Genomic DNA, 14,894 nt, shown 5'->3' on the forward strand with positions numbered 1-14,894 from the left:
TTTTATATGGTAGTAGTAAGGTGTGAAATAGTCCTCATAACCAGTTCAAATAAACCAAAAGGGATAGGTCGGACACCCCAGTATGTCTGACAGGGGTAGCTTAGGCACCCCTGTATGCCTAGCATGGGTAGGTGAGCACCCCGGTATGCTAAACAGGGTAGATCGGACACCCAGATATGTCAGACAGTATGTGTTATGTATGGTATGTGGTATAATGGAGGAACTCACTAAGTTCGTGCTTATAATTTTTAGTTTTATTTTCAGGTACCTCTTCATCGAAGGGGAAGGAGCTGGCACGGTAGCAATGCCTTACACACAGGATTTCCGCATTATGAGATTCTTAGGATTGTACTATGACATTATTACTATTTTTATGATATGGTTTTGAGACATGTGATTATGGTTTATGAAATGATATGACTTAATTATGTTTTCTAATAAATGTTTTTCTAAAACATTATATCAAAAATGAAATTAATTTTTTTTGGTCTGAAAAATTGGGATGTCACATTTTGTATGGCAGAAACCAAAGTGAGGGATCCACCAGCAGATTTCATGTTTTGGATTCTAACGGTTGTTTCCATTTAGCGTTTAATAGTATCGAGCGTGGATAGATTGCTAATGATAAGTAAAAACGATTAAAAAAGCATCCTTTAAAGGTTCTCAAGGAATTCTTTGAAAACTATTGTATTCATTGATGACTATAGTTAGCTTTTCATCTTTAACAGATTCGTTTCCCTCAAACATTCCCTCAAGTGTCAGCCAAATAGCTCGGGCACTTTTGCATTGTTTGAAATAATCTAACAAGTTAGGTGGAATATCATACATTATCATAATGTAAGTTATTTCAACGTTTCTAATGTTGTCAAGATCTTGAAATGTGGGATGTACTGTGGATGTTGACCCTCACCACCCATAATATGTGCATCAACATCATCACACCACCCGTTGTTCCCGTTGGGGTATTAGGGCCCAACTCTATAAATCTCCAAATGTCCTTCCATTTTCTTTTTAAATACTTTGTCATCCAATAGTGATCTTACTCTTCTATTATTAGTATATGTGCTCTTGTAGAACATCCTATACAATTTGCAACATTCATCGAGTATAATGGTTGATAATTAAGTTTAACCATGATTTCCGAAAATATTTGAGCAAAGTGGTACATAAAGAGTTATTTCCGGAACATTTTCATATATTAAAGATAACTAGTGTTCTCTTCTAATGATAATCCAAAAAATTAAGAGAAAGCCAACCGCTAAGCTCGGATACCAATTGATGAAGATTAAATGTACCTAGGCTAAGTGTATAATAAAAAATTACAACAACCATGATAAGAATATAAATACAGAACAAGTAACAACAAAGTGATAAAGAGCATTGTGACTTTTATACCAATTGATGAAAATTAATGGTCCCTAGGCTAAGGTGAAATAAAGAATTATAGCAACCAAGATAAACAACAAAAATAAAGAATAAGTATGAATAAAATGTAAAAAAAAATATATGGAAAACCTGTAGAACACTTTATTATTTTGTATAGTGGAAAACCAATACCATACAATAGAGAGAGTATCACCAATTTACAGTGATACAATGTAAATGATCAAGGGAAAAACAAGTATTTCACATATAGGACGTCTCACAAATTCTGATAAACATAAAATCGTCCTTGAAAAAAGATACTTTAAACTAGTACACTAATCCCGATTATACATAAGTCAAACAACATCATTCCTCGGTTCACTTATGAGAATCTTTGGTCCATGGCAACCTCAAAAGAAATCGTTAATATATTTTTCAAGCAGTTGATTTACGAGGATGCTATATCCTTTATCTGTAGGATGATAACTGTCCCAGAAAAGGTATTTTGAATCATCAGAACATGTCGGGAGTAAGTGGTTGCATAAAACCGAAACCTCTATCTTTCCTGAGCCACAACAACCTTTATCCACAACTTCTAGTCCTGATGTACGACATAGTTAACATGTAAGTAACAACTAAAAACATATGTAAAAACATGGACTACATGCATCATATAGTAATATTTAAAAGTACCATATTGGACAGGGTTTTCAATAATTGCAAGAATGGGGTTGTATATGTCAAGATAGAGGACCCTAGATTGTGCATGAGTCTTTGTTAGGTACGCAAGCTCTTGTTGCAACTTGTTGTTATATATTTCTGCTGCTTTGTTGTATTCTTCTGCACAAACTCTAAGCCCACCACCCCCAAGAGTTCTTTGAGAAGGTAAACATCCTATTGGGGGTGCACCAAAAACCCCTATTCTTCTTGCTCCAAGTTGGTATATATCCTTCAATGTAATCGAAATACATTATTAATGGTTATCTATATCATAATATTACTTTCAAACTAAATCCGATCTAACTATAAAAAGACACATATTTTACTATCGTTGTCACAGTTTCCAATTTTAACTAAACTTAAAAATAACGAGTGGGCAAAAGCATAATATTTAAAGGAGTAAATTACACAAATGGTCCCTACGGTTTGGGGTAATTTGAATGTTTGATCCCTAACTTATTTTTTTAACTCAAAATGTTTCTACTGTTTGTTTTTTATTGCGTGTTTAGTCCTTGTCTTGCTTAAACAGATTATTTTGATCTTGATTTTTTAATTTATTCAAATAAACACACCCGAACCCCACTTCCACATCACCTTACCTTAATTTATCTACCACATCTTATTTACATAAATTAAAAATCAAGGACAATATTGTCTTTTTAGATAATGAAGGGACCAAGCGTGCAAGAAAACCAAACTGTAGGGATCTTCCGAGTTAAAAAAATTAGTTAGGGACCAAACATATAAATTACCCCAAACCACAGGGACCATTCGTGTAATTTACTGAAATTAAAGAACTAAACAAATATTAAATATACCTGTATGAAGTTCGATGCTGATGATACCATAAGTTCGGTGTAAGAAGGGATATCATATTGTAGTCTCCTAATTCCGATAGTGAAGTAAGTATTAGCAAGATCATCGCTTCCTGCAACCACCAAGAATAGGCTGTTTGCTAATATGCTTTGGGTTCTTTCTTCTCCAACTATACGATTGAGCTTCTCTATATATTCTTTGAATTGTTTTAGTTGGTCAGCAAATGAGAAAACCCCCTATTTAATACACAAAGATTTAGTTAAAAATTAAAAGATAGAATCATGGGAATTAGTAAATGATGCTATTGGTTATATAAACAGTTTAAAATATAAAGCATATGTATTAAGAAAAGTTTGCAAATTACCACTAGCTTTGGTGTTTGAGGATCATATCCGGAGCCACCAGAAGCAAAGCTTACACCAGTTGGAAGCTCTTTCTCATCAAGGGATGGCTGAAGATATGCGGGTAAATGTTCTTTTATCCCTAGTTCTTCAACTGAAAAATAGATGAAAACATGCGTATTTAATTTCTCTGCGTCAAATTATTTTAATGAGATATAATAAACAAAGATCTAAATTAGTTGAACACTGGATAAAGAGCCACGGAAGTGACAAACCCTTCAATTAAAGAAATTATTTTTCTTCACGTGGTTATTAATAACTTTATTCTACTCGAACTCCAGATTGTGGACGGAAGAAAGAGAACCATAGTTGAGTAGTATTTTGTTAGATTAACATAGAAACCTTGGCTAAATTTTTATATTTTTTTGAACGTGGAAAAAAACAAGTATATATATATTTTTTAAAATCAACGAATACACTATAAGTGTATTAAAGAATTAGCATCACTACATCATTCATATTTTTAATTTATACGTTTCCGTATATTTGGTTTTCGTTCTTCAAAAAATAAGTATTAAAAATAAAAAAACAAAAAAAATATTGTTCTTGCTTTTAATCATTAATGCGTATAGTCCCAGGAATTTCTTATTATTCTTATTATTATCTATATAGAAAAAAAAAAAAATAATAATAACGATATTTTTGTATTTATGTATCTACGTATCTAATCTAACCTAATAAAGAAAATGATTTTACTAGATGATATGTTGTCCATGTATTTGTTATATGTAATTTTCTTAAATATTATAGATTTCTCCTTTTTACATGTCATTTTCTGTTATTTTCACTTTTCTTAAATTAAGAATTCTTGAATTATATATATATATATATATATATATATATATATATATATATATATATATATATATATATATATATATGTGTGTGTAAGGTATTTAATTATATTAAAATCTCAGAATAATTGTTATACAATCAAAATTTCCTTCCCTTTTAATTGCCTGATAAATACATATATCCATATATTAGTCAATTTCACAGCTTAGCTCTATTAACAATTTCAAAATTATATAATATTGAAGGAAAATATTTCATAAGATTGTGATACAAATTTCAATATTTCAAGTATTATAAAAAAAATATATCTTCTTACAATTTTTTATATTAAAATCTTTTTTTGTTTTAAAAAAAACCAATCTAATACACGTGTCTGACACCTAATGAATTAATGCACATAGGAATGTGTGCCCGTTATTAATGGTATAATTGAACGATGTATAGTAATCCTCAACAATACTTTTCAAATCTTGTTATGAACAGCGATTTCGTTAGTCGATAGTCGATCCGATGCTAAATTTCTACAGATTAGTTATCCATTTTTGCGACGGAATAAATTCATACCAGTAAACTTTCTACAAATAAATCAATTTTAGGTACAACAAAAGTACAAAACCCACACTATGGAACATACTATGAAATCGCCCAACCATTAATTATTACATGAAATAAACTCATACCAATGAGTTAATTGCTTACTTTTAGTTAATGAGGAAAAGAAGAAAAGTTATCTTTATTCGTAGTTGGCACTACGTACGCAAGTACAAAGTGGGTTTTAGCAGTAGGAAAGTACAAATTTAAAGTGAGGTTTGGCACTATGAAACCAATCAAGCGGTTTCACTGTTTTAGGGACTTTTTTAATGGGCTGTTAACCTCGTAATGAAATCTGTGATAGGGGATTCATTCGGAGTAAACAAAATTGTTCTTCACCCAGTTTCACTGTGCAATTTGTCCTATTTTAACGAATATCACAAAAAAAATTAAAAAATATATTCTTTTGTGGCCATATGTTGAAACTTTATAAATATATTTGTTGTAAAAAACGGTGAAGTAGATAAAAAACAGCTTTAAATATGGACGATGCATTTTGGAGTGCCAAAACATATTTTTTAGAGTAAATTACACGAATGGTCCCTATGGTTTGGGGTAATTTGCCTGTTTGGTTCCTAACTTATTTTTTTAACTCGGAAGATCCCTATGGTTTGTTTTTGTTACGCAATTGATCCATACTGTTTATTTTTGTTACGCGTTTGGTCCCTGTCTTATCTAAAAAGACTATTATTTAAAGAGGAAAAAATGATGGGATAGATGAGGTAAGGTGAGGGGGTGGGATTAGGGGAGTGTTTATTTAAATAAATTAAAAAAATCAAGGGCATAATAGTCTTTTTAGGTAAGATAGGGACCAAACGCGTAACAAAAACAAACAGTAGGGACCTTTCGAGTTAAAAAAATAAGTTAGGGACCAAACACGTAAATTACCCTAAACCATAGGGACCATTCGTATAATTGTGTCTACTTTTTTTTTTTCTAAAAAAACAATATATAAAAACCCATGTTTTGAAAACCGGACCGGACCGGCCGGTTCGATCGGTTCAACCGGGAACCGGTCCCGGATCCGGTTCTTAAATGCTAAAAAACCAATATTCATTTGAACCGGTGAAAACCAGTAAAAACCGGTTGAACCGGTCAAAACCGGTCCGGTTGAACCGGCAAAACCGATCAAAACCGGAAATTTAAAAAAATATATATTTTTTTATTTTTTATATAATTAAATATAATTATGATATCGTTCGGTTTTCCCGGTTTTTGAGACCGGTCTGACCGGTTGGACTAGCTGAACCATCGAACCAGTAAGACGACCGGTTCGATCTCCGGTCCGGTTTTCAAAACATTGATAAAAATAACTAAATATGAGGAGCACGTTTATAAGCCACATAGTGTATAATTGAACTCTTTCAAAATAACAGCCTTTGGAAAACCTTTAGTTTTTTAAAGTGTGGTTCGATTGTGAGAGGCGTTTTGGTTGCTGCATTTTAGTGTTACACTCAAAAACCTAAAAATTAACAATTAAGTATCATCTCGCTAGAAATGTGTTTTATTTTGACAAATTAATAAAGTTATCTTAAGTTTTATAGAATACAAATGGCATCTTTATGATTTTAATTAGTTATGATATTTATTGAAACAAATCATAACAAACCCAAAAATTATATATGTAATTATCATTATTGTGATTTGTAATAAATAAATATAAGTTATTTAGTGAAATAGATGTAGATGGAAACTTTATTTAGAGTTTTTTAATAAATAAATATAAATATATATGAAAAAAAATCCTTAAACATTAAATTAATAAGAACAAAAAATCATCTCTAAGTGTTTATTTATAATTTGGTCTTGAAAACATGCATTAACCGGATAAAAGAATTGTTTTTCAAACGTTTATTGATATATTGGACTTAATTGTAAAAATAAAAAAAAAATTAAAAAAAAATTAAAAAAAAAAATGAATGACTTCTACATTAATACACTCAAACTTCAGGAACTCTTTTTTAACATATTTTCCTATTATTGGTCCTTAAAATGAAACAATTTATTTAGAATTTTTAACTTGCATAAAAATTCATATTTTACTTTTTATTTTTGTATTTATTATTAGCTTTTATTTTCATTGTACTTCATGGCCACTTCCAGCTCACCCACAACAACAAAAACGGTGCGTCGTTGCTTAGCCACCGCAACTGCTATTGACATCAATTCCTAAAGCCTCTAATAAATTTTCGAGAAATCCATTAATTATTATCAAAAAAGTTGTGTAACCTAAGACGTTAAGAGATATCTTCCTCGGTTGGATATGAAATGAACTTTCCATATCATGATTTATGGCAAGATGTAACGCATATTAAGTGAGAGAAGGTGAGGTAGGACCATAGTGAAAAGAGTGATAAAGAAAGCTGCAGAAACAAACATTAAAATGTATGAATGAAATATGTGAAGACATGTTTATGTTGTTTTGAGAAAAAAAAAAATCTAGGAAACTTGGAGGGGACCGTTGGGGCCTTGGGGGGTAGGGGGGTTTTATTATAACAGCTATTCTTAAAACTGGCTATCATAATAAACTCATTTATAACCAACATTTTAACAGGTATAACAAAATAACAATTAATTCACTATATGAAAAATGATTTGTTTATTCTTACAAAAAAGATAGCTATTTATGACCCAAAAAAAAGAGTTCTCACAGAATTATAGAGCTATGTATCTTTATTTCTAACTAAGTCTTTGATTCCTTGCATAATTAATTATCGAAATACCTGTTTTTTTACATGAATGTGTTTTGATGAAACTGTGAAAGGAATAGAGTGGGTAGCGGAATCGGATGAATAGAATTTTTTTTTTTTTTTTTTTTTCTGTGGTTTTCATTTCTTCTTTATTTGGATCAATGTTGCAGCGGATGAGTGTGCGAGGGCTCCAGAACTACGAACCCAGAAGAGTAAATTTGAAATGAAATAATTCATTTGAACTCTATATGTATTCGTGTAATGTCTATTTACTTATGTGTGATACAAGATTATTTTACTTCTAAAGTAATTATGTTTTATTAAAAGTTGCAAATATTAATTTATTAATACATATTTTAATATGTTAAACCGAAAGCTTAATTCTATTAAATAGCAAAATTATATCCATAAAACCAAAAACTAATAGGCATTCCTCGCAATATATACACTCATATATATGGCCAAAAAAGCTATTGTATACATCATTATACGTTAAAACACTAATTAATAAAATGTTAACTTAAATTATTTCAAGTAAAACGTATGTATATTGATTGGAATATTATTTACGAATAGAAAATTAAGTTGATATTATCATTTTAGAAGGGTGAACGTGTATATATATATATATATATATATATATATATATATATATATATATATATATATATCACCACGTACTCAGTACTCTTATTCATATAGACGTACGAAATGTTTAGGGTATGGACTTATAACTTTACATGGTATTAGTTAATAAAAAAATTACTTAATAGTATATAATACAAAAAATATGTACTAAACATTTTCACAACTTGATTTTATATCTTCCGAAATGACGAAAATTTCATCAATCCAATATGCTTTTTGCAATACTTAAAAAATATCTTCAACTTTTTATTAATTATCTGCAAAAGCACTTAATAAAAAAGGTTTAGAAAGTAGAAAAAGGTGACAAATGCCCATCACACGTGCATGCAGATTAAAAACTAAAAACAAAGAAAAAATAAATACAAAAAAAGCAACCAAAGTAAAGCGCAACTCAAATTTTACCGATCATATCAGCTGGAGTTTTATTATTAGAAAATCTTCCGGTTGATTTTCCGTCGACAAAATCCTTTCCATAGGGAGAAAAATTAGCTTTAATCAAAGTGTTTAGATTATTGTTGGCTCCTTGATCCACAATTGAGTCACCAAACGCTATAACAGCCGGCACATTAACATTTTTGGGCAGTGTCAGCCGTGCTCCGCCATGAACACCGAACAAAAGAAGACACAACCAAAAAGTAGTGACCGATGATTCAGAGTTGTGAAGTTTCATGAATATTGGTGACACGATCATGTATGTTATATACATGCGAAGCAAACTCTATCACCAAATGAATAAAAATATGGAGGCAAAGTTGGAGTTGAGCTACCTATCTACTTCTCAATATATATATATGACAAAATTTCATAAATGGTCCACAGTTTCCAAAATGTTGTACTTTCAGAATATTTTTTGGAAAGGTTGCACGGGTGGTCCTTGTGGTTTGTAAACGTTACATGGTTGTTTTTTGGGTGTTAAATCTAATTTTTCATATGTTAATATTTTTAAAATGACCTATTTATCTTTGGATCAAACATGAAAAATGTAATATCTACCACAATGATCATTTTTTTAATAATTTTATTAAAATGAATAAAATCTCATCTTTTACATATTTTTTAGAGAAAAGAAAATATTCTTTCTTTTATTCTTCAAGCCACCAAATTAACTTATATTATTTAGACGGAAATGTTAAATTTAAAATATATAAATGTTTGATTGTTGTGAGTAAATGATAGTAGTTGGGATTACACAAATAGAAATTAAATATTTTTTATAATTTCTTCCTACTTATGGATTAAAAAGTTATTAAAAGAAATTAAATCACACATGTTATCATTTGACATGGATAGAGGCATAGTAAAAAAAATATAGAATGATATTTAATTTTTCATTTTGAATATAAACAAAGTAAATAGCGAATAGGATTACAGAAAATGATCATAAAAGCTAAATACAACAATAACTAATTGAGTTTAACCACACATCTTTACGTGTCCTACCAAAAATCTTTCCATTATCTACAAGGTTAACTTTTTTTTTGGAACCGGCAAATATTATTACTAAAACAAACAAACCCCTAGCAAGGTGCTATAGGGGGGAATACAATATTTTAGACAAGAGAATTACATACATAGAAAGTGGTTAATACACCATTCAACCCAATTATAATTACAATTGACTCTCCTGTGTTTTATCCATGAATATACTATGGATTTTACCATATCCGCCACTTTGGTAGGGGAGGTACGAATCTTCTTGAAGATCCAGTCACACCTTGTTTTCCAAATGAGCCAAGCCGTTCCATAACTTATGCTAATTAAGTTTTTCCGTTTGATTGGACATGTTCCCCACTGTGAAAGAAATTTCTCGAGCTCCTCGATTGTCACAAATTTTCTTTCACCAAGCCCACACCATATGAATATCCATTCCCATACCTTGACAGCCATTGGGCATCTTAGTATTACATGGTTGACATCTCCATCTTCCAATTCACAGTAGGAACATATGGAAGTCACAGTTTGCACCCCACGTTTAAGCAGGGCGGTAGCAGTTGGTATACGGTCCATAGATGCCCTCCACATAAAACAATTTACCTTTAACGGGACTTCATGAATCTAGTTGATTAGACCTTCCCCTGTTGGTGTCAACGTATTTCTCCCATCAATTTTTGATCTAAGTACATCTACATGAAATACCTTATCGCTTGATATGCTGCATATCCATTCATCTCTCCGAGAATTCAGTTGAAAGTTGTAGACCAAGTCGAGGAGTGTGTCAGCCTCGCTTAGCTGCACCGTGAGCGTTGGGCTTGCTTTCCAATCCCAGCTGATGTCTCCTGGTTTGATACGCTCACTGATTTTACACCGCTTCTTCCGTTCCAACTTGTATAACTCTGGGAAGGATTCTTTTAATGTTGCATCTCCAACCCATCTGTCATGCCAAAACATGGTGTCATCTCCATTACCAATTTTTTTTGAGATTATGTCGTTTATATCAATTCCAAGTTTTGCCAATTCTTCTTGAATCTCAGTGATGTTTTTCCATACTCCAGGTAAAGTTTTTTTAGACATGAGGGCAGCAGGTTTATTATGAAGATTATGGATCCCTTTTATGACTTTGGACCATAAGCTTGCTTTTTCGAATCTCAGCCTCCACCACCACTTCACGATTAGGGACAAGTTGAAAGCTTTAAGCGAGCCTAATCCCAGCCCACCATTCTTTTTGGGAGCAGTCACTTTATCCCATGCCACCCAGTTGATATGTTTTTTCTCATCTGCCCCTCTCCATATGAATTTTCGCCTTATCTTTTCCAAAGTCTTGATAACACCTGCAGGAGCAACAAACAAGAAAAAATAGAATGTTGGAATGTTGCTAAGGACAACTTTCGATAGTGTTATCCAACCCCCAAGCGATAAGGATCTCGATTTCCATGTACTCAGTCTAGCTTGTAATTTTTCGATTACCGGTTTCCAGTTCTTTAGGAGGCTCATATTTGCCCCGATGGGAACTCCAAGGTATGTAAACGGAAGCTTGGTTGGCTCACATCCAAGGGGTGTTTCAAGGGTTTCAACTTCGAGATGTTCAACCCCGATGCCAAACACTCTCGATTTGGAGAAGTTCACTTGAAGCCCAGAAGACACATGGAAGCACCGGAGGATTCTAGCCAGATTCTTGATGTTTTCCTCACTCCATTCCCCCACAAAGAGTGCATCATCTGCGTAGAACAAATGCAACACACATAGGGCACTATTTGGGATATTTTTTTCCTTTGAAAATTCCTTTTCATGTGGCCTCTTTCATCGCGATGTTCAGCTCTTCCATGGCTATTATGAATAAGAATGGTGAGAGGGGGTCACCTTGTCTTATTCCACGGCCAAATTCAAATTCATTCGTAGGTGAGCCATTGACTAGAATCTACGTACGTGAGGATCTTAGGCAACCTTGAATCCACCCTCTCCATCGTTGTCCAAATCCCATTTGCATTTGAACGTGGTCCAAATATTCCCAATTCACCGTGTCAAAATATACTTTTTATATACTAATTATATTCTCAAAGTTTACCATAAAAAACTAATCTCGATACAACGATTATATCGACCACTTTAAGATCTTCTTTAATTAGAACTCATTCTCTTTGATATTAAATTGGATCCTACTCTTTATCTCTATAAATATTTCAACTTATTAAAATTATAACATGTTTTATCATTTCATATTTACCTAATTATCTCATTAAAAGTATATTATAAATATATCAAATAAAATTAAATTGAATGGTAAAATAATAGCATGTGTCATAATGTTAATGGGTAAGTATATTTGTAGGCATAGAAGGTAAAAGGCTTTTTAATGTTTTTTTGAAACGGCAAATAATTATGTATTTTTTTCCTCTCCTTGTGATTGAACACAAGACCTCTTAGTTAGTTGCAAGGTTGTAAAAATCGTTAGGCGGTAGCTCGGCGGTCGACTAACGATAAGCGATTAATCAAACTAGGCGGGGATTAATCGGCGATTAATCGGGGACCGTAAATTACTAATAAAATTATTTAAAAATTTAATATTTCCTAAAAATTAAGTATTTTAAAATTTTAAATTTTAAAATTTTGAGTTTTTAAAAATTTTAGTATAATATTTTAAAATTTGAAAGCTTAAAAATTTTAAATTTTAAAATTTTGGTGTAATAATTGAATTTTTTTATTTTTTTAAATATTTTCCGATTATGACCGCCAAGGACCGCCAAACCCGATTTTGATCAATTTCCGCCAAGCACCCTGATCGTAATCAGTTCGAGGCCGCCAAGAGATTAATCGGCCGCTGAGGCCGATTTCTGCAACATTGGTTAGTTGTAAATTTAAACCACCATGTTAACCACTTGGACTAGCGCAACTTGTATTAGAACTCATTCAATTGACTATTGTTCCACTCGGTCTGCATTAAGTAAAAAAAATCATGAAACCATAACATCGTTTACTATACGAGGCAAACTTGAAGTATCAAATGTGATTAATTGAGTGAAATCAATTGGGAATTTCACACAAAAAAAATAACACATCGAAACTTAACATTTTAATTTAATATGAAATGGAAACTCCAGTAACATCTTAATCAAACACATATCCCTAATGAAAATTATAAAGGAAAACAACAAAACTTCCAAATACTACATCTGTAAATATGCTCCTGCATGGGTGTTTTAAAATATTGTCTTGTACAACTCTATAATGCATACATTGTTGTGTATGACAAAAAACTATTGTGTACGAATCACTTTGATTACGACTATAACCAATAGCGTAAAATGGGTTAAGGATGAGTCGATGTTTTATCACCAATACTAAATATAACCTTACATGAAGATTTTTTGTGAGTATGAACACTATTATAAGCTAAATAACTACGATCTTAGCATGACTCAACCAAAATATTCAAAGGAACAATACTAACAAATGATTAAGAGTTCATGTAATTCCTTTTATCAATAATACGAGTGTGTTATATATATATATATATATATATATATATATATATATATATATATATATATATATATATATATATATATATATATATGAACATACATATTCATATAGACTACACCTTTGGGCCGGTATGTTGAAGCGATTTGAAAGATCTATATATCCAAAAACTCGTTGCATAATATATGATCATAAAGAATCATACTAACAAGTTGATATAAATATATTATTTATAAGAATTTGATCATTGATAAATAAACATAATTCATGTAACTAATTGGAATTATTCATTTCATGAAAATATTAATTTTAAATGTTAAGTATCACAAGGTATCATAAGAGATGATTTATTATGTCATATATTTTTTTGGACCAAAATAGGGTTTTGTCTTTATGGATGTATATGTTTTATAAGTTATAAAAATGAAATCTTCAGAAAAGTTCAAATATTTACGGAAAAGTTGCACCTTAGTCCCAAAAAAAATTTTGAACGAAAAAGTCCCGAAAACCTGCAAAAATTTGCAGTTTGACAGAAAAGTCTTAATATTTTTTGTTTACAGAAAAATCCAAATATTTTGGATTAGTTTACGAAATAGTCCCAAATTAATTTGGTACCGGTTTCAACCGGTCAAAAATGATCAAACTGTAAATTTTTACCGGTTTATTGGGATTTTTCTAAAGATTTCCCGTTATAAAACTAGAAGAGTTTTTATAGAAAAACTAGCTTCTTCTTTTTCTAAAGTATTCAATGAGACCATAAAGAAAAAACAATACTTAGTTTTGATTAATTTATTCAACACACTATGCTCTTAGAAAGCATGGCTAGTTTATTTGATAAAACATGAGTCTTAAAGTGCTAAAACCGATGGGATAAAGGCTAAAAGTAAGAACTTAAAAGAACTAGTTTTCTCATTTCTTTCATAAGCCAAAAACGATGAAATTTTTTCCTTCCCTTCTCTATATTCTCTTTTGATTTGACTCTTAAAGTGTTAAGATCAAAGTAATAAGAATTTTAATACTTTACTTGAAACTCTCCTTTAGTACAAAAGTTTTGTTTTTTTTTTCTTTGCACAAGTTTCGACAAAGATTTGTTATACTTGAATAATAGCTATTTACAAACACAAACGGCTCACATTAATAGTAGAAATCATCTTTGACTTGAGAAATGTGGAATATTTCATTGATGAGTTCTTCTTGATGGTTTCTGGAAAATCCATCAACTGCCAAGATGCTATATCAAATCCATAATTTGATAAATGACTTAGAGTCATGAATATTAAGATGTAATCCATGTGTAATAATCAAGTATTGGCTTGATTAATCTTCCTCTATATAAAGGCTAGAATGAGTCAGATATTATTTTAGAAAAAATACATGCATTGATATCTATACATATTATGCACGACTTGTTATAAAAAAAATTCTCGTACTCGTGTCATTGACTATGATCCTTATCATATTCATGACATTGACTATGATCAAACATTTTTACAAGTAGCTATGATTATATCAACAAGGATATTATTTACTATAACCTCATATTCTTAGTATGAGATATAGAAAATATATTTCAAGAAATACCGTTTTTCTAATAGAAATCTACTAGAAAACATATATATATATATATATATATATATATATATATATATATATATATATATATATATATATATATATATATATATATATATATAGCTTAACCGGGAGGTTTTCTTAATCTATGTTATCCTAACAAAATGTGTAATGCATAAGATCCACTAGTAGATATAAAGAAAACATCTCAAGGTTGTAATCATCATTTTAATATATAAATACAAGGTGTACTTTTATATCAAAATAAAGATGACATTTGTGTTTACTAAGAACTAGTGAGGGTACAGTAATATTCCTAATCTTGTATGAATAAAACATAGTTAATCAATTGAAATAACATTCTAACTATGCAAGGTGG

The 14,894-nt window shown here is 30.8% G+C and overlaps 1 protein-coding gene across 1 annotated transcript; it reads right to left on the reverse strand.

Annotated features, from left to right (window-relative positions):
- Positions 1-1,505: 1,505 nt before the first annotated feature.
- LOC145030705 (GDSL esterase/lipase EXL3-like) lies at positions 1,506-8,779 on the reverse strand. Its single transcript, XM_078979102.1, has 5 exons — positions 8,429-8,779; positions 3,266-3,396; positions 2,904-3,137; positions 2,059-2,314; positions 1,506-1,966 (listed from the first exon to the last, which is right to left on the reverse strand). The coding sequence occupies exons 1-5, from the start codon at positions 8,730-8,732 to the stop codon at positions 1,776-1,778; spliced, it is 1,116 nt and encodes a 371-aa protein (XP_078835228.1). The 5' UTR covers positions 8,733-8,779; the 3' UTR covers positions 1,506-1,775.
- Between the last annotated feature and the right edge of the window lie 6,115 nt (positions 8,780-14,894).

The sequence above is a fragment of the Lactuca saligna genome, chromosome 2 (assembly GCF_052625555.1).
Source record: "Lactuca saligna cultivar CGN05327 chromosome 2, ASM5262555v1, whole genome shotgun sequence".
Taxonomy (NCBI): Eukaryota; Viridiplantae; Streptophyta; class Magnoliopsida; order Asterales; family Asteraceae; genus Lactuca; species Lactuca saligna.

What these genes read in the sequence shown, in the direction of transcription:
- LOC145030705 (XM_078979102.1), bottom strand. Translation starts at nt 8,732, where the DNA reads ATGTATATAACATACATGATCGTGTCACCAATATTCATGAAACTTCAC. An exon ending in CAGCATCGAACTTCATACAG is followed by an intron (nt 2,315 to 2,903) that starts GTATATTTAATA and finishes ATTACATTGAAG; the next exon opens with GATATATACCAACTTGGAGC. An exon ending in TGAAAACCCTGTCCAATATG is followed by an intron (nt 1,967 to 2,058) that starts GTACTTTTAAAT and finishes GTCGTACATCAG; the next exon opens with GACTAGAAGTTGTGGATAAA.